This window comes from Terrapene carolina, unplaced genomic scaffold (assembly GCF_002925995.2).
Source record: "Terrapene carolina triunguis isolate 2854851 unplaced genomic scaffold, T_m_triunguis-2.0 Scaffold194, whole genome shotgun sequence".
NCBI lineage: Eukaryota > Metazoa > Chordata > Testudines > Emydidae > Terrapene > Terrapene triunguis.
In genome coordinates, this window is record NW_020664545.1 from 7,365,737 (window position 1) to 7,385,390 (window position 19,654).

The following is a 19,654-nucleotide window of genomic DNA, read 5'->3' on the forward strand; positions in this document are numbered from 1 at the left end:
GCCACAAGAGGGATCGAATGATGGTTTCAGAGGCAGGCCTGCCAGGGAAGGAAGGACCCGTGGGGAAAAAATAAAAGGGCCCCAGTGCCAGGGTGGAAACTAGCTAGTGTTTTACACCAAGCTAGGGGCAAAGAGCGAATGACTGGCTTTGGCTCTCCCTCCCCCATCCACAACACCGTGAGTGGCCTGGTGACCTGGGAACGTTGGATCCCAGGGACAAACCCAAGGCTTCTGCTGTAGCGCGAGCCGAGAGACAGCCGCCCACAGGAAAACAATTCGATGCAGAGTCGCGGATGGGGGCTGGTTCATTTGCTGCAAGGTGCTCGCTCAGATCCTGCGGTGATGCACAGAGGGTGGGTAGGCAGCCATGAGGGTGTGGTCCTTGGAGAGGAGGAAAAGGCCGACCTCCACTCACAGCGCCAATGATGGTGTAAGTCAGGGATGCAGGGTGTCAGCCGGCAAGCAGCCTCCGCCTGCAGCCAGCGAGTGGGGGTGCGGATGGGAGAGGTGGCGTGGGACCAACGCTAACATAACCACCATCATCATCGCGTTGCTCTGCTGCTTTCCCATCAGCAGCATGCCAGGCTCCTTCCATAACGAACGGTGATGCCAGGTAGAAAAAATAACATCCTAGGAAATATCAGCTCCGGGGACTGTGCCAAAGGGGCTGTGTGAGATTCCTTCCGGCAGCCTCATCCCTCTTGTCTTTTCCTTCCTGACTCTCAGGGCTTACTACATCGTGGTGGTGCCTTTAAAGAAATCGAGGGGGGGCCAGTTCGTGAACTCCGTGAGCAGCCCCGAGGAGATGGACCTGGAAGAGGTGAGCGCTCGGTCAGCTCCGCTCAGATCGCAGGGAGAGGCACGTCTGCAGACAAGCAAATGGCAATAACCGACTGGGTGATGCGTAATGCACCATTGGCCCCTTTCCTGGAGAGATCAGCCCCAAGCAAAGAGAGTGGGGCAGGGCGAATCCCCCACAGCACGTAGAACAAGCGGAGCTAATATGTTCGCACTGAACAGTTCAATTCTCCCTCCCTTCCTCCTGGTCCTGGTGCACTGAGCAGTTGGGTCTCAAGCGTTGCATTCTTCTCTTTTCCAGGTGATTCAGGACATTTCTAGGCTTCAGCGCCGGAGCCTCCGTCATTCCCGGCAGCTGGATTACCCCAAGCCATACATCGCTGCCCATTTCCGCACGCTGCCCTCCCACTTCATCCTGGGGGACCTGAAACACTACGACAACTTCGAAAACAAAGCCCTGGAGCCAGGACACAAATACGTCCTCTTCATCCTGGCAGTGCTGCAGGACTTGGAAGCGGTAAGTGTCACTCATTCCTCTGCTGTCTGTCTCTCGCAGAGACTAGGGATCCCGCTGTCCCCTTACAGACCGGAACCGGCTGCTGCTGGTGCAATTACTTTGCAAGCCAGCCTGGGACCCGACACGTACCATTTGTATGGCGCTTGGGAGCCATATTCCTCCAAGAATATTTTAAAATGGCTTTTTGCGGCAGGGGGCCCATATTGAAAAGGTTTCCAAAAATCCACCTGGAAAATTTGTGAGCAGGGCTGTTTGCAGGTGCACATACCCTTGGTGGAAATAGGCACTCACACGCAGGGCCAGGTAGCGATGCCCTTCAGTTTTACAGGCCTGCTTTGGGAGGTGGTTTTACACACTTGGTTAGAGCCCTACAAATCTGCAGGTATCTGCGGACCATGTTTGCGGATCGGATGCAGATACAAACTTGGTATCCGCGCAGGGCTCTACACTTTGCTCCGGATGTGAGTCTAGAACCGGAAGATACTGAAATATCAGCTCAGATATACCCTGGGGTTCAAAGATCCCAAGGACCGACCCTAACTTGTTGCAAAAAGTGTCCCGCCCCCAGCAGAGCAATAAACCCAGGCAGGCGTCCCGCTTTCAGAGCAATGTGGGGAGCGTGAGCGGGGAGTGCCTTACCAAGAGAATCAGTTTGGCATGCTCTGGGTCCTCGTCTACATCCCTGGCAATCCCGTGAATTTCAGTGGCGCTGCACAGGCCTGAATTTGACCCTCTGAGAGCAATTGCTTTAATATTCACCTGCCTTTTTTCCTGCTGCGAAATAGGAAACAGTCTAATACTTCATCACATTAAATCCCCCAGCGGAATTGTAGCGAGAAGTTATTGCAATCACGTTTTTAAAGCGGGGGTGGCTGGAAATAAATATTTAGTTGTCTATTTAATATTAAAGGATTAGGCTGACACGCCTGGGAACGGATTTCCCAATCGGATTACTCCTGCTTGTGGTAATTTCTGCTTTAAGGACGAGGTCCCGCAGAGTCACTAGCAATGGGCTGAAATAACAGCAGCCATCCTCCGTGTCTGTGGACAGGAACAGCCCCTTCCTCCAAATGCCCTGGGTGGGGGGTGGAATTTCAGGGAAGGCCGCTTGCTCTGGGGGAGTGAGCCCAAAGCTGTGTGCCCCCCCACCCGTGAGTTGTCATCCTGCCCCAGCTACCGTCACCGTCCGTGCCTCAGTTACCGCATCTGTACAATGGGGGTGATAATACCTCCCTCGTGGTCAGTGGGTGTCGTAACATTTGTAAAGCTTTGACAAAGGAAAGCGCTAAGTAAGCGTTTGATATTATACTGATCTCTTGAGTTGCATGCAAGGAGGGCATTTCCATGGAATTGGGGCCTGTCTGGAGACATGAGACGCTTTTGACTAAGAGGGCTCTGCTGTAACAGACTATGTGTGGTAGCGTTTTCCATCCAGCCAGATCCCTAATAGAATGAACGTACAGTGCTCCTCTAGAAGGCAGGCAGCCTCCTCTGGGGTGGAGCGTGTCAGTGGTTCTGCACTGGGAGCACAGCCTAGGCTGAGGAGAGTGAAGGGGAGAAAAATTGTGTTTGTTAATTTGTACTTAGCGGGGGGATGGTGGTGGTGGTGGGGGGGAAGTCACCAGGTCATTCTGTGTCTGAGTATTAATCCCCTCTTCACTCCTTTCCCCCTCCCCCGTGTCAATGTAATCCTGGCTGAGCGCCAAATCCAGAGGGTGAGGTGAGGAATTGGAGGCAGCGTCGGGGAGAGGCCGCTGGGATAGTGTGAAATGGAGGCCTGCACAACAGGTTTTGAAGCATCTGGTGCTGATTGCGTTGGAGACTGGCTATGGGACGAGATTACTGGTTCTCAGCCTATTTACCATTATGGGGCACATCCTGTATGGCCCTGAGGATGTCACATGGGCCGCAGCTGTGTGCTGATTGGGCAGCAAGCAGCCCACAGGCCGCAGGTTGGGAGCCACTGGACTAGATGGACCTTGGGCTAAGCCAGTCTTGGCCGTTCATGAGAACGTGGGGTCTCCTTGGTCCATCTAATCTAGCATCCTGTCGGACAGCATCAGTTCCTTCAGAGGCAGGTGCAAGAACCCCTCTACTGGACAGCTATGGGAAAAGTTGCTCATAGAGGAAGTTTCTTCTTAACCCCATGAGTTAGTGGTTGGTGTCTGCCCCAAAGCTTGTGGGTCTATCTCCCTTATAGGGGCTTCTCTTCTGGAATGAAGCTGTGGCTCTTCCCAGGCCCAGACCCCTTTCTGAATCCTGTTTTATGATGTTTTGTGTTTTCCAGACATTCGCAGCTAGTCCTTTCTCCGACCCAATCCAGCTGGACAACCCCGACCCGCAGCCAATCATCGACGGAGAGGAGGGCTTGATATGGGTCATCGGGCCAGTCCTCGCCGTGGTCTTCATCATCTGCATCGTCATCGCCATCCTGCTCTACAAAAAGTAAGGGTGGCCTCTCGCCCAGATCTGTGCCCGCTCCCAGGTGCTCAAGAGCATTGCACACTCTGTCTCGGAGTCGCTGGGCTGAGGGCACGGCCCCGCTCAGAGCTACAGAGCGAAGCGCTGGGGAAAGGAGATGCTGGGGGAATGGGCAGCTCAGGGGACTGGTAATGGGATCCACCTGGTTCAAATCCAGCCCGGGTCCATAGTCAATAAAGCCGGGTCCCTGTAGTGGTAGTTCAGTGGCCTCCAATGAAATGAGTTTGGCAGATCTCAGCCCAGTTCGAAGAGGACAGATGTTCACACTGGGCTATGTTGAGGAATGCTCTGCTGATGCCCACAGCCTCTCCAGCGTCTGGGTCAATAGAGGCCTCCAGGGCTGTCGGTCTGGTGCTCTTCACACAAGCCCCCGGATCAGAGCATTAGGCTGCTTCTCCAGCTGGGGGCGGGAGGGGGGGATGCAGAAGAGATGAGAAGAGGAGCAGTGGGGGTGCATCGTGCGTTTGTGGGAGGCTCCTTGAAAGCCACCCGCCTTCCCTCTTGCAGCCAGCCGCATGAGCACAGAGCAGCAAGTTCCAGCAGCAGGCTCCTAGCCCGACCTTAGCGTGTCAGCTCCCAGGCCCTTGGCTCAGCTCCAGGAGCACCCAGGCCCAGCCCGACCATGTGCAGAGTGCCGGGGTGGGGGAAAGGAGAGGGAGTGGCCAGAGAAAAAGGACTGGGAGAGAGGGGGGGAAGCCAAGGAAGCGGGGATGACAGCGACTGTGCCAGCACAAGTCACGTAGTGACGCCGGTAGCAGGGGCACCCAGCATGCGGGCTCTACCAACCAGGCTGTGCCATGCTCTCTTTCATCTGCCTGGAGATTTCTGCCCATGCCCTTGGGGATGTTCTTGGGCACCTGCTGGCTGTGCCTTTGCTATATCCCCACTGGATTTGAAATGTCTGAATACTCTGGGGGCGGAGGGCTCAGGAGTCCCCCTCCTGCCGTATGTTGGTGCCGCTCTGAGCTGGAGCTCTCGCCTTTCCGTGTGTGTCGTGGGGGTTCGCGCTCCATTCTAACCCCAACGTTTGTCTTTTCTTCCTTCCACTTACTGCTCCCCGGACAGCAAGCCAGACAGGTAAGAGCCCCAGGTTTGGCATCTCTGTAGATCCCCACCGCACCGGACTGGCTGTGTCTTGGGGCAGAGATCTCTGCCCCATGATGACTCATCTCCTGCCCTTGGCACTCCCACTGTCCTAAAGGACATCGGGTACCAAGATCTCACAGGCACGTGTTTGTGCCAGCGGAAAGGCAGAAGGGGCGAAGGGAAGCCCAGCTGCCTGTCCATGATAGGATGGCTCTTCTTCAAGCCAAAGCCAAATCCTGTTTGGAGGAGAGTGAGGGTGACAGTAAATGTTGGGTTAATGGAGCAGAGAAGCGCCCGCTCGTGTTACAGTCTCAGCCGAGCGCAGGGCCAGGGGATGTGTCCTCTCCCTGTCCAATGGCTCTGTGCTGACTTTCCTTGAAACTCTGGGAGTCTTTCCAGCCATTTCCAAGGCTGGGAGTATTTTCGCTAGTAATAACTCACAGGCCTGGCCATGAACCATTCACCGCTGCTTCCGACTGGAGCCAGAATAAAGTGACACCTCCCTATCCCCCCCTCAAGTGCCATGATTCCCAAGCAGTGCTCCAGGTAGAGCAGTCTGGGCTTATCGCATTGCCTCCAGCTACTACAGGCTTTAAAAGACAACTAAAAATGCATTAACACTCCACACCCCTGTGTATGTAATTATTGTAGCTGCAGCAGGCATGGGGACCGGGGTGGGTTTCTGTGCAGTGCAGACTGGGAAGGGGGGTGTCCATGAAGTGACCTGGGCTATAATACATGAGATTCTCAGTTTGCAACGAGGCAGAGAAAGTTTCTAAATAGACTGAGAAGCAAATCTCATTTCTTTCCGCCTCGGAGCCATGGGTAGAACAGTCTGCGCTTTGCCGGCGCTCCTGTAGACTCCAGCTCCTGGGGCTTAAAATCCCTCGGTCGACACCAGAACTTGTCTACACGCAGAGTTGCACCGGTGTGACTTGAAACCAGTGTCGTTAAAGGTGTGCAAAAGGCTGGGTGGACACGTGTATTTGGGTTTAAACCAGGTTTATTTCGCCTTAGCGTAATTCAGTTAGGCTTGGTCTACGCCCACAGCTGCACTGGTTTAACTAAAGATGGGATTTTTAAACTGATTTAGTTACATTGGTGCAACTTTGGCCTGGAGTACACTAGATTAGGTCGGTTTAACTATGTCAGTCAGGTGTGAAAAATCCACACGGTTAAATTAAAGCCACCTAAGTCCCTGAGTAGACAGTGCTAGTCAGTGGAAGAATTCTTCTGTCGACCTAGTTACCGCCTCTTGGGGAGGTGGATCCCCCTACACCAAGGGGAGACTCTCTCCCGTCAGCGTAGGTAGTGTCTACACTTAAGTGCTGCAGCAGCCCAGCTGTGCCTGCTGTAGCATTTTAAGCGAAGACAAGCCCAACAGAAACCAGGGTTCAATTGATTTGTTTGCCCCTGTAAATTTGCTAAACCAATGTAAATAGTTTTAAACCTATAGGAGTGTCCATTTCAGGCATTTGCACTGGTTTAACTAAATCAGGGCAAGTTTATGTGTAGACAAGTCCAAACAGGATTAGGAACAAGTTAAGCTAAACTAAAATAAGGCACTTAAGCTGAAGTAGGCTTTGTTTAGACTAGAATGTTGCGCCTGTTTATCATCTATCAGTATTTAAAATAACATATCTAAACTGGTGCCAAAGACTGTGTGGACGTTCATATTCCGATTTAAGAGTGTCTTATTTCAGTTTGACTTAAACTGATTTCTATTCAATCTAAACTAAACCAAATTAAGCATGTCCACACGGCCTTTGGCACCAGCAAAACTAAATCAGTTTAAAATCACACCTTTAGCAGGACAACTCTTTCATGTAGACAAGACCTTGGAGCGTCCACCCAGGGATTAGCTCCGGTTTAATTAAAGTAGTGTACATTTTGTGTGTAGAACAGGCTCGGTAAATGACCAGTGCTGTAAATGAAGTGGCCAGTGTACGTTAGGCTGCAGCTGCGCCATCGTAAGGTGCGCTGCGTAGCCGCTCTTTATCGCCGGGAGAGCTCTCTCTCCTGGTGACGAAATAAAACCACCTCCAATGAGGGGCGGTAGCTTCATCGCCGGAAGCACGGCTCCCGCCGACCAAGCGCTGTCCACACCAGCGCTTTTCATTGTTCAAACTTTGATCCTTCGGGGGTAGGGGGGTTTTTCACACCCCTGAGCGACAAAAGTTTGAACGACGAACGTGCCAGTGTAGACATAGCCTGAGTCGGTTCGTGAGTGGGTGCAACTTGCAAACTGAGACGATGAAAAGAGGCTATAGCAGAAAAGCCGCCCATGTGGGGTTTAAGGTAAAGCCCCCTGGTCATACAAAAGCCTGTCAGGTGCCTTTGTGGCCGTAGCCCTCGACGTATGATGGAGTAGCTTCCAGGACATTGGTATTGGCTTGCAGGGTCATTGGGAGAACGTCACATCCGCTGAGTGCCACATGAGTGCAAGTCGCATTCTTTGTGCCGTGCACCCATTTTCTGAGCCAGTAGGTCATTCAGGTCATGGCTGCATTTGTCTCAGCCTCACATGAGTGACACCCACTTACATCAGGTCTATGCTCGGCTGCTGGCCTGCCCGAGTCAGTCAGAAAGGCAGAAAGGGCCCCAAACCAACAGGCTTTCTACTTTGGTTTTTAAAAGCAAACGGAAAGACTCCGAGCCGCGGACGAAATGTCTCCTGAACAACGCTGAGATCGCTCCTCACCACCCCAAGGACCCGGTGGAGATGAGACGCATCAACTTCCAGACTCCAGGTAACTGGCTGCAAACCAGCCTCTCTCCCTAGGAAAGAGAAGTGGTGTGACTGCCCTTCCCCCAGTCCTTTCCTGCCTGCATTAAGGCTGTTGCAATGCTGCCTCTGCTGCAATCCAACTCTAGCCAAAAACACAATGGAGATACCTCTTGTGCCCTGTCTATGCTAAGCGAGAGTGCTGCAAGAAATCCAGGCTTGGAGCCCTCTGGGGTGGCAGCATCTTGTGTCCCCACACAACAGCCACTCCAGCCATTGTGAATGGGTTGTACCAGATGGCTGCAATGGCTGGTCCAACTGGACTGGTGCAGCCTGGGTTAGATCGGCAGCCGTGACTTAGCCAGTCCCCCTGACTCCATCTCATAATGCGGGGCCTCAGATCTGGAAATTACCCAAGGGCCTCAGGGATGGGAGCTACAGGATTCCCAGAATGCACCGGTGCAAGCACATCTGTAACGGGCACTGCGTGCCGATGCACCAAAATAGTTCTTCGGAAACAGCTCTGTCGTGCGGAGACATTAATCCATCACAAGGAGAAGCAAGACAACCAGTCGTTCGTGCAAGCACCCTCTTAGGGGGTCCTGCTGGTCTTCTTCTCCAGGTAGTAAAACACCTACCCACCTTGCAGAGAGGCACCAGGCACCCTCCCGTCTACACCTACGGGCCTCCGCACATGTGCATAGGTCAGCTGTCTGCATGGCACCTCTGCAAGCCTCCACCGACATGCACCCAGCACGGGCACTTCCCCACATAGAGGGGCACCCGCACCGCTGCACAGAGCGATGCCTGCACGCTGGTCCGCTGCTCGGCTGGTTGGTCCCCAGAGCAGGAGGAGTTGGAAAGGAATTTGTTGTGCTTTTTGGGGCTGGTTGTCGTTTTTGCCGTTTTGTGCTCGTTAGTAATGCTTCTGCAGCTCCCCCCGCCCATCTCGGTCCTTGGGATTGCCTCCGTTTTTTGGGGGGGGAGAGGGGGAGCTGGGAAGTTGGTAGCTAATCAAAGGGCAAGGATTGCTGCTGAGCACAAGGGCAGTGCTCAGTTCACATTCCCACAGCGAGGAGATGGGAGCCGCCTTCCCCATGATCAGTCTCAGCAGCCCAAGCTTTGTGGTTGGGTAAGGGCTGAATCTCGTTAGGTAGCCAAGGAGACAGGTTCAAAGCAGCCCCTGGGGACTGTTCAGCAGCAGCCAGAGTTGTCGTGGACTCTGGTCCAAACTCTGCTGTGTTGCACTGGTGTCAATCCAAAGTAACTGCAACGGAGTCAGTGGAGTTACTCTGGATTTTCAGCGGTACAGCTGAGAGCACAATGGGTCCCAGGCTGATACCGCTCCTCAGTGCTGCCTCTCTGATGGTGCAGGGAGTCCAGCGTGCCCTTGAAATCCTGCAGCCTGAATCTCAGAGGCGGGGATGGCGCCCAGTGTCGCTTGGAGAGCTTGGCTTATTGCAGCACTGTCTGACCTTCCACCCTTTGTAGAAGCAGTTTCCCAGAGGAGCTCCAGCTACAACTCACAGCAATTCACGTTGCGTTAAAGGAACCGTTTCCAAGTGCCCATTGGGGAAACTTGCTTTATGACGAGTGCCAATGGGACACTCAGCAGAGCAGCTCCTGTTGGGCAGGGAGGGCGAATTCATCCCTAGGGTAACTCCATTCATACCAGTGCCTCTATCCCAGGGAAGAAGGAAGCTGGAGCGAGAGGAGGCTGGAGTTTGCATCGAGCTTAGGGTGCCCACTTCCCCAGGCATTCTAGCACCTAGGTATCGACTGGCGCATCCAGAGCTAGGCCCCATCTGCAAACAGAGGCCAGCATGTGAGAGAAGTGCTCCGGACTGGAGTCATTTCCACCTCGGCCCTAGCCAGCAAGCTCAGAAGAAGCTAGTCGGTCTCCGTGTAATAGCTGATGTATTCTTTATTGGCAGTCTTTCCTGCCCTTGCAGAGGGCTGGCTTGATCAGAAAACCGCTTTCCAACTCGGACCATTGTAGACCAGCAAGTCTGTTCCCCGTTGGCCAATGCAGGATTGGTCTCTAGTGTGTCCTTCAGGGATGTGCGCAGTGTAGTTTTAAATGGCCCCAGCTATAGAATCGTAAGACTGGATGGACCTCAGTAGGTCATCTAGTCTAGTTCCCTGGTGATGCTTCCAACCTTCCCTTAGGGAATCATTGCACAAAGAGAGCTCGGTGGTGGTGACTTTATCTTAATACTTATTCAATAATCCAGGTGAGGATTTTCAAAGAACGAGTCAGGCCCCCAGCTCCCACTGAATTTCCGTGGGAGTTGGGTGCCCCTTTGAATACGCCAGCCTGCAGTGTGTCAATGGTGAGGAGAGCTCCATGGCACAGGCTGCAGGTGTGAAGCCACTAAAATAAAATCTAGTCTGGCCCAAAGACTGGCCCATGCCCTGTTCTCTATAAAGGCTCCCTGTGATCCAGAGAATCTTCATTCTGTCCCCAGTAGCAAATGAGGGACTGAGGGGGTGGGGTGCACACACAGGGGGTTGGGGGAAAGAAAACACTTTTCAGTGGCCCTGCCCCTACCGAATCAGCACAAAAAATTAACTTTTCATTTCCTCTTAAATTTATGTTGCTTTTTCCGTTTGATTAGCATGAAATTTAAAAAAAAAAAAAAAGAGAAAAAAAAGTGTATTTTTATTTATTCATTTTTTACTGTTTTCTGCAGATTCTGGTCTGAGCAGCCCTCTCAGTGACCCTGAGTTTGACTTTGAAAGTTAGTTCCTGTGTGTTTTTGTTCCTGTTGGTTTACATTTTTTTTTTCCTTTTGTTGGTTTGTTTCTTTTGTCTTTTTTTCTTTCGTTTTTTGTTTTGTTTTTTTCTCCCTGTTTTTCGCTGAACTCTCTGTGTGTCCCTGTGGCGTTCGCCATCTCATCCCTCTCCTGTGCCATCTGTTTGTCTGAACCGCGCTTCCAGTTTTACAGTACCAAACGCAGGCCTTGTCAAAGTGACAGTAGTGGCGACAGTAACATAGGGACGGAGCGCCTAGTGGCTGACTTAAGAGACGCCGTCCGTCCCTCTGCCTGTCTTGTTCTCTCGCAGGAGAAAAATCTGGGTTTCAAGGCTCCCGTGTTAAAGGTGTTTCAAGTCTGAACTTAGAACAGTCCTCAAAAGCTCAGCTAAATGTGCATCATTCTGATCCGTGGAAGAAAGCAGCTCTGTGTACACTGGTCTGCGTGTGTGTTTGTTGCTCCATTGTCTGGGTAAAGGGGAGACTGTAGCAATAGACCATACTCCTCCGCTCTCCTCATAAGAGACCTGCACCGACCCCCTTTTATGACAAACTAGGGAAAAGGCCATTTCCAGTGGCAGCTCCTTGGCACTGACCTGGAAGCACAGTCCTCTCTCTATGGTCTGCACCTCCGCTGGGTTTCACAAAAAGCACCGTCCAACTGCAGGGAGTTTGCTAAGATAAACAGGCTGTGGCCCGCACCAGATGTTCGGGTGCCGTTTCTGCGGAGTTGGCTGGTACGTAGAGAGTGGAGTGATAAGATTAGAGAAGCTCAAGTGATTGAAATGCTAGATGAGACCTGCTCTAAGACTTTGACCCGGTAGAAGCTGGGATCCGGGCTCCTAAGTCCTTTTAGCATGTTAGGCAGTTACTTACCCCTTGGCTAGGTGCTTCCAACACACACTGACTTCAGTAGGAGCTGCAGATGCAGCTCTAAAGCCTTTGCTTAGAGTCCTAGATGATGGGGTTGGAACAGGCCTCTAGACAGTTACGTCCATTGTTGGCACTGAGCTGAAAGGACCCTCTCCTCTCGGTACAGGGGTGGTCCCAGATGAACCCATCTGTGCTCCTCTGCGAAATGACATTACCAGCTGGTTGCTTAATCCAAACCCAGATCTTTCCTCTCCCTCTCGACACAGTGCATTTCAGGATCTTACGGGAAACCCTGATGTGCCTGGCAGCCTGGCCGGGAAAGTGTTTACTCATTTCAGAGAATTCCAGCCTGTTTTCCTTATCCCCATGTCGGATCAATTCCAAGGGTTCTTTATGTCTGCCCTAAGAGACCAGGAGAGAGGCCAGTTCCCAGGCCCACTCAGCTGTTGGTTTACGAATGGGGGTGAAGGGTGGGGTGCAGGGACACACTGCTGCGGGGAGCCTGAGATGGCCGAGGCTTTTTCGCTGGAACTCTGGCAAAGGAAACATCTCCTGAAATCCATTAAAGGAGAATGTGACTTCCATGGTGCCGATCTTGGATGGGGCCTTTCCTATCATCGTCTGCATGATGGGATGGACAGAGACCTCGTACTGGGACCAACTAGCCTGGGAGCCTCTGGTTTTCTTGCTTCGTTTGCTCCTGTTTGTTTGTTTTTTAAACCTGTATATTTATTGTTTGGGATTTAATTGACGACTCTGTTTCTAATTGCACTTCAGCTAATAATCTGTCGCTCCTCCCAGGAGAGTCAGATTCAGGTGGTGGCAGCTGGCCCATATGCTGGCTGCCTGCCTCGCTGCCTTCCGCCCCAGGTGGGAGGAAGTCAGTGGGAGGGGTAACATGTACAGATCTGGAAACCATTTATTACCTTGCCAGTGGTTGTTCTGAACAGGGCTCAATTTGCTCTAATGATCAAGAGAAGTTTATGGCCCTCTGCAGCACTTACCTCTTACCCTCAGAGAGGGCAGGAGGAGGAAGCAAGGGTTCTGTGCTGAACGTTTGTTATAATGTTAGCGTAGTGCGTCACTTCTTCTATACATGGAGAGGCCGCCCCTTGGCCAAAAGGGTCCCAAAGCTCTTTATGGGCTAGATGTATACGAAAGAAACACTTCGCTTCCACCACTGAAACACAGCTATCTCTGGGGTGTAATGCGGCCACGCTGCAGGAACTGAAGGAGACTCCCATGTCTGAGGACAGCAAGAGGTGTGTAGAGAATTAGGCAAACTAGAAACCCACTGGCTATGACCCCTTCCTTCCACGAGCCAGGAGAAATGTTCTAACCTGACCCCGTTGGGCCTGAGAGGCCATACTGGTCCAGCTTAACCTGCATAAACCTTTTGCCTCCTGGTTTTGTTTTGTTTTTTATTCTCCGTGTCCCCATTTTCTGCCTGGCTGTCCAATTCCGGAAGGGATGATTAGATAGTTTGGGAACAAAGGCGTCTGACTCGGGGCACCGATCTTGGGCCAAGCCCTCTTCTGTCTGTGGTGAACCCAGTCTGTGGGCTTGGGGGTGAAAAACACACTGTAAAACTGAGGATTGTCATGCTTGCTTTGCCATCTCTGTGCTGAGTTTTCAGAGTAACTGACCATGCTGCTGCCGCCGCTACTTACTTTGCCACACACGCCACCAACGGGGCTCGAAATTCTCCATGGCTCCCACCTCCCCATCTCCCCTTTCCGTTCGGGGGGGGGGGGATGACAATGCGGTGGCTTCTCAAAAGGTTGCCTGTGTCTTGGCTGGCAGGCAGCGGAGTGGAGATGCTGCTGGACTGAGTGCCCAGATCTTCCCAGGTATTGAGTTGCCTCACTCCCATTGCACTCAGTGGAAGTTAGGTGCCTCAGTACCTTTGTAGTGTCTCGGCCAGGGTGATTTGATGCAGATGAGCAGAGCACGAAAAGCTTTTCCACACAGGTTTCTATTTGAGTGCTTGAGAGCAAGGGATGGGTGGTGGGGGTTATTCCTGAGTTCGCTCTCCCCCAACCACCTTTTCCGCTCTCCCTTCTCCAGTCGTCCTAGCTACAAATCTCAAAGCAGGATGCGCAGATTAGTATGAGTGTCAGTCCAATTCCAGACCGAGCCCCGCCACCAATCTCATTAGCCCGCTGGGACAGCCTCCTTCAGACCCAGACGCCCTAGGAAAGGGTGCAGTGTGATCCCTTTTCATGGCTCTTGCCAGACATGCCCATGTTGATGCAGAGGGAGCTCCCTTTGCATTCAGAGACCCAGGCCGTCCAGAACTCAGCGGAGTGGGGCTTAGGGGTGCTCCAGTCCGGCAAACCGCCCATGAGGTGCCAGGTTTGGAGAGGGCAAGGGGCATCCTCCTGGAAGGGTGAAAAGCGCCCCCTTCTGGTGCCGCTTTGATCAGAGAGTGGCACCACCGGAACAGGCCCATGGAGTCTGCCTGTAGTGTAGGTGTTTGTCTCTGCAGGATTGCTCAAGAGCTGGTATAGGGCAGTGGTTAGGGTGCTCCCCTAAGCTGCTAGGAGTCCTGGTTCAATTCTTCTATCTGCCAGTTAGTGCAGCAGACTTTCAACAGGGAGCTGCTCTGGCTTTCCTGTTGAAGCTGTTCCACTTTAAAAATGGGGGGAGGGATAGCTCAGTGGCTTGAGCATTGGCCTGCTAAACCCAGAGTTGTGAGTTCAATCCTTGAGGGGGCCATTTAGGGAACTGGGGTAAAAATCTGTCTGGGGATTGGTCCTGCTTTGAGCAGGGGGGTTGGACTGGATGATCTCCAGAGGTCCCTTCCAACCCTGATATCCTATGACCCAGAGGAAAGAGCAGTGGGAGGAGATGGCCACTGGCCAGCCATGCTGTGGAAGGAGCCTCTTCACAGTGATGCACTGAACACGTGCTTGGCATTTGCGGGGAGGGGGAGAGAGGCGTTCCCAGAATGATGTAACATTTCCTTTATGCTGGACAGGATTAAGGGCAGCTGACCCAGCCCTGGGGTGTTTCAAGTCTGAACTTAGAACAGTCCTCAAAAGCTCGGCTAAATGTGCATCATTCTGATCCGTGGGAGACAGCAGCTCTATGTATGCCCTAGGCCAATGTGCTCCCCAGTGAGCTTTAGAAGGGTTTATTATCCCATGCAGAGCCACAACAACTTTGAAAAGCCTCCCCACCTCTCTCTCATCTGCACTCCCCTCCCCACCCCCTATTATCATCGGTCAGCAAGAATTCTGCCCTGTCCCTGTCTTCGAGTTGGTGTTTGTTTACGACCATGCCGAGTGCTGTGACATTTGCTGCGTAGGTTTCCTTTGGCAGAGTTTGCTCGTTTCAAGTCCACTCCTGGAATCGCTAACAAGCATCTGCTCTTTGGATTTGTTTTTCCCTTTTTATTTTCTTTTGGTAAATGTTGAGAATGGGGCCATCACGGGGGAAAGCTCTCATTTTCCTTTTTACTTCCAAGGATACAATTTCGAGCCCTGAATCTTCTCTCTTCTAACGTCCCTCCTTTCATTGCAGATCTCACATTGTAATTTTTTTCTTGTTTTTATTTTTTCCCTTGTAAAATATGCAACATTGACAATTGGTTTTTTTTTTTATTATTATTATTAAATGAGATTTCTTTTCTCCCGCTGTCTTTTCTGCTAGGTATGCTCAACCACCCACCAATCCCCATCTCCGAGTTGGCAGAACACACGGAGCATCTCAAAGCCAACGACAACTTGAAATTATCCCAAGAGTATGAGGTACGGGCAACAAAGGGCACGTTGGGTGGGCCCTCAGAAGCATGGGCCTAGGAAATCCACCCAGACCCCAATCCAGCAATGCAATTAGGCACATTGAAGTTGAAATCAGTGACACATTTAAAGTTAAGCACCTGCTCAAGTGCTTTGCCGGATTGGGATACAGAGAGCAAACAGTGTCGTGTAGACACATTTGTGTGCAAATATTTAGATTGTAAGATCTTTGGGGCAGGGACCATCATTTTGGTCTGTGTTTGAACAGCGCCTAGCACAATGGGTCTTGGTCCATAATTGGGGCTCCCAAGAGCACCCCCTGAGGCGTTTTCAAAAATCTATTGAGACCTACAGGTTGTAGGAAAATCTATGAGCCTCAGCCAGCTCTCCTGAAGAAGGGGAACTAGGCGTCCATTGCTAATAGCCCAGAGGACTGTCTGTTGCTCTCCTTTGTATCACTGATCGCTCTGGGTCCCAATATGGCCAGTCACTAGCAGGGCCCTCGGCGCGAATAGGAGAAATAAAACCCCAGACCGCAGTCTGCTACTTCCGTTTGCATTTTGATTTGCCCACATCCGCGAAGCTCCCATTTCCATTCTCTGCAAACACTCTGGCGCCACGCACTCAAGTGTTAGCCAAAGCCAGTCGGTAGCTGCAACGTCACTGAAAGCAAGTTTCCGAGGTGGGTGTTTGCCCATAGAACTCACCAAGTGCAGCTGTCACAATTGACTGTCCCAGCTTACTCTGTGACTTAAGTTACATAAATAGCAAACTGACCAGCCGATTTAATTATTTGTTCATCATACGTGCTGGTAGTTGCTAGGCGAATGATTCAATTCTAGACGGTCCAGCTCACAAAGAGAAAGGAAGGGAGTGATTGGTTGTGAGTTTTATCACTTAGCTCTACTTGCTGATATCAGTGATGCTTTATAGCAAGGGTAGGCAACCTGCGGCACGTGTGCCGAAGGCTGCACGCGACCTGATTTTCAGTGGCACTCACACTGCCCGGGTCCTGGCCACCGGTCCTGGGGGCTCTGCATTTTAATTTAATTTTAAATGAAGCTTCTTAAACATTTTAAAAACCTTATTTACTTTACATACAACAATAGTTTAGTTCTATATTATAGACTTATAGAAAGAGACCTTCTAAAAACGTTAACATGTATGACTGGCACACAAAACCTTACATTAGAGTGAATAAATGAAAACTCGGCACACCGCTTCTGAAAGGTTGCTGACTCCTGGTCTATAGACAGCTCCTCGCCGTAGCAGCTGTTGTGGGGGAAAGATTCTTTGGCTCTATTGGGGTCTTTCACCCCCATCTCAGAGTCTGGGGAGTGCGTGGAAGCCGGAAGCCAATTAATATGCTCTATACAGATTTCAAAGTCTCATTTGCATAATGCAATATCCCAAGTGCCCTGGCTTAGTTCCAGCAAAACCTCCTCTAGTTGGGGAACCAGAGCTAAACAAACAGCACTAATGAAATGAAAGCGAGGCGAGATTAGAGGGATAGAGAGCAAACAGACACATTACAACAGTATAAATACCCATTAGTTAGAAATGCTCCGCAGCAAGAGAGCGAGAGGACATTAGTGTCTTGCGGTTTTGTACCAGCTTTTCCACCTCCTCTCAGCCGCACGGCTCATAAAACACACACCAAGAGCACCAGATCTAAGCCATGCCCCAGGAGAATGGAAACACTGCAGGTTAGGGTGCTGAGGGGAGGGCAAGGGACCTAGCAATTGCCTTTGGGTGCACAGCAAGGGTCCAGAGCCCATGTTCATGGGAGCTGGAGGCTACTGGTTCAAACAGCGCGTGCATGCAGTATGCCTGTCCCCCCAAACTCCTGCCCCCTAGGAGGGGCACAGGCAGGAGTGAACAGCGGGGAGTACTGCGGAATGTGCCACTGCCAAGCCCCATTTGGAGGACCCCCCCCCCCGCCCCCGAGACTCTCCAAAGTGATGGCGGAATTAAGCCCAAGTTTTATTTAATTCTCTGGCTGAGGATTTAGAGGTAAACATAATTAACCTAATTTCCATATCTGGGACAGCTGGACTTAAAAACCCACCAACCCTGGCATAAATCATCGGGACAGGCGGGGAGAGGATTTTTCTCTCCAGTGCATTCCACTGTTCCCCTCTTTATCCCTTCTAGGAAAGACCAGATTCCTTAACCCTTGTCTGACCAGGGAGAGGCACCACTTCTCCTCCTGCCAAATGGGCACATGCCAACCGTTGCAGGGTCAAAGCCTCCACGGGCCCCCTTGTCCATTACTTTGCTCATGCAAGAACGTTCCCTGCTCTTCAGTGCGCTGTCCAGTTTTCAAATATCCCAAACAATGCTGCTTCCCCCGCTTCTCTTGGGACAGGACAATTCCCTTCCCACTGTCGAATACCCCTCACTGAGAAGGAAGTGTTTCCCTGATATTTAGCTTAATTTTTCCCTCTCTTACTTTTATTCCATTATGCTTTGTTATCACCCTTTGTCCCATCCCGTCAGGTACTGGTAGAGTTAAGTCTCTCTTTTCAATAATTTCTTAGCTAAAATGTATAGATTTTGCTCTTCCGTTTATTCCTCATAAATCCATCCCTTTGGCCCCCCGATTATATCTGTTGCTCTCGTCCCAGCTCCCTCCTAGTTGTCAATCTATTTTTGGTAACATGGTGCCCATAAGAGAGAGCCAGAATAATAATTCTAGGCACAGTTGTACCACAGCGGTATGGAGAGGAAGTTTTCGCCTACCTGCTCCTTGACTTGATGCCTCTGTGTGTGCAGCCTGAAATTGCACTGGGCTTGTGTTTGTTTGCATTGTAATGGAAAATATCCCAAGTGTGCCTGGGGCACGTTACAGAAAAGGAGAGGGGGGACGTATCACCGTGACGATACTGAAAACAGTGAGGGGAGGGTCGGTTACTGTTCCTGGGGGCAAGGGATGGAGAGCACCCCATTCTTTGGCTAGATCTGCAGAGCCCGGACTTGACCCGCAGCGGCAGAATGCACAGAGCTGACCACCGCTGCTCCTCCTTTCTGACTAATTGTTTTCTTTCCTGATTCTTCCAGTCCATTGACCCTGGCCAGCAATTCACCTGGGAGCACTCGAACCTTGAAGTGAACAAGCCCAAAAACCGCTATGCTAACGTGATCGCCTATGACCATTCCCGCGTCATCCTGCTGCCCATTGAAGGTAACCATGGTGATCTCTACGACTGGACATTACTGCTAGCCTGTGGCTTTTTCAGGGGAACGCAGGGCACTGTGGTCCACAGAGTCCCATGATACTGCTCTCTGCTCTGTCTCCTCTCACCAGGTCCCTGGTAGAGCAGCAGGCAGAGTCCTGTCATGAGAATACGTTCTGATCCCTGGTCACAGTCCCTGCATCCTTAGTTTCAAAGGAGCGTTTATTTAGAAGCTGTGTTCCCTTTACTTGAAGGTTAGCCTGCTTTAGCTCCCAGCTGGATGTACTCCCAAGTAACGAGAAGAATCCAGACTATATACTGGTTGGAGGAAACACGTGGCGCTTTCAGAATCCGTGTCAGGCTTGAAGTGAGCCTCTGAGACCCTGCTGGTGTTTTTGACACGCTGGGTCTGCTCCTCATTGAATATTCAAGGCCAAACCGGAAGCCTCCCTCTAAAAAACCCTTTTCACTAAAATGCTAATTAGCAATAACACTTGGCTTCGTGTCCTACAGTCCCTTTCCTAAGCAGTTTCCTGAACTGACATGTGACTGACACACCTGAGGTAGTCAGAAGACTTGCAATAAACTGCACAGCTCCTGGCGCTCAACACAACCACCAGTTTGCAAACTGGGATGAGAGATGCTTTTGTGGAGAGAAAAGCTGTTCTGCTAACAGAGTCGCTGCAGTGGGGCTTCCTTGGCTGGCTGCCACTGAGGTGACGTTCTGCTCTAAGCCTCTCGCCCTCGTGTATTGCCCGGGAACGTGCCGTTCACGGTTGGCCTTCTTCAGTCAAGAATTGTCCTTCTAGGCATCAAGAGCAGGACCTGGGACAAGTTCTAGTGACCCCCCTAGCTGGTGTTAAAGGTTAGTTGAGAAATTCTAGGGATAAGGCGAATGGCTAGAATCAATCCCTTGCCACAATAATTCCAGAGGAGGGGCATTTCCATTGCTAAGGAAACCGTGATAATAGAGATCTGCCAAGAAACCAGCATCAATTTGGATCAGCCTTGGCTGTTGCTGAAGGAGGATTTCTAACATTTCTCATTACAAAGATGACTGTGTCTCAGCTTGCTTTCCATCTGAAATTAATATTGCATGAGCCATTTAAATTGTAGAGCTAGGCTTTCAAAAGTCACATTGTCGTATGCACTGGAAGAGAGAGAGAGAATTCCTGATGTTTTCAGAACACCTGGAACAGTCTAATTCTGCCCGAAGCCCAGGGAGCGTCTGATGCCAGCACAGGTGCGGGCTCTATGTTTAGTGTTCAAGCTGCTAAAAGATGGTGGCTTAACAGCCCTATGGTCTAGACCAACCTATTTATTACTGTGGGCCAGTATACGGAACCCCTCCCCCCAACACCCTGGAGACCCCAATGCCCCAGCCCGCCCACAGACCCCTCCACAGCGTGGGGCCAGGAGCGGACCCCAGATGCGGGGCAGTCCCTACCCTGACCCCACCACACAGCAGCCAAGAGCCTGGACCCAAGCTAAGGCCAGAC

General features: G+C 51.4%; 1 protein-coding gene across 8 annotated transcripts in view; it reads left to right on the forward strand.

The window, feature by feature from the left end:
• The window catches only part of PTPRS (protein tyrosine phosphatase receptor type S), a 249,092-nt gene that overhangs the window by 211,982 nt on the left and 17,456 nt on the right, over positions 1 to 19,654 (forward strand). For 5 of the 8 annotated variants that reach the window (XM_026654904.2, XM_026654903.2, XM_026654905.2 and 2 more), the window contains 7 exons: positions 727 to 820; positions 1,100 to 1,315; positions 3,603 to 3,760; positions 7,520 to 7,632; positions 10,301 to 10,348; positions 14,891 to 14,988; positions 18,040 to 18,163. In XM_026654904.2, the coding sequence (XP_026510689.1) occupies positions 727 to 820; positions 1,100 to 1,315; positions 3,603 to 3,760; positions 7,520 to 7,632; positions 10,301 to 10,348; positions 14,891 to 14,988; positions 18,040 to 18,163 (851 nt within the window). The remainder of the gene's footprint in view (positions 1 to 726; positions 821 to 1,099; positions 1,316 to 3,602; positions 3,761 to 7,519; positions 7,633 to 10,300; positions 10,349 to 14,890; positions 14,989 to 18,039; positions 18,164 to 19,654) is intronic. The other 3 variants (XM_026654906.2, XM_026654907.2, XM_026654909.2) reach the window with 1 other exon arrangement.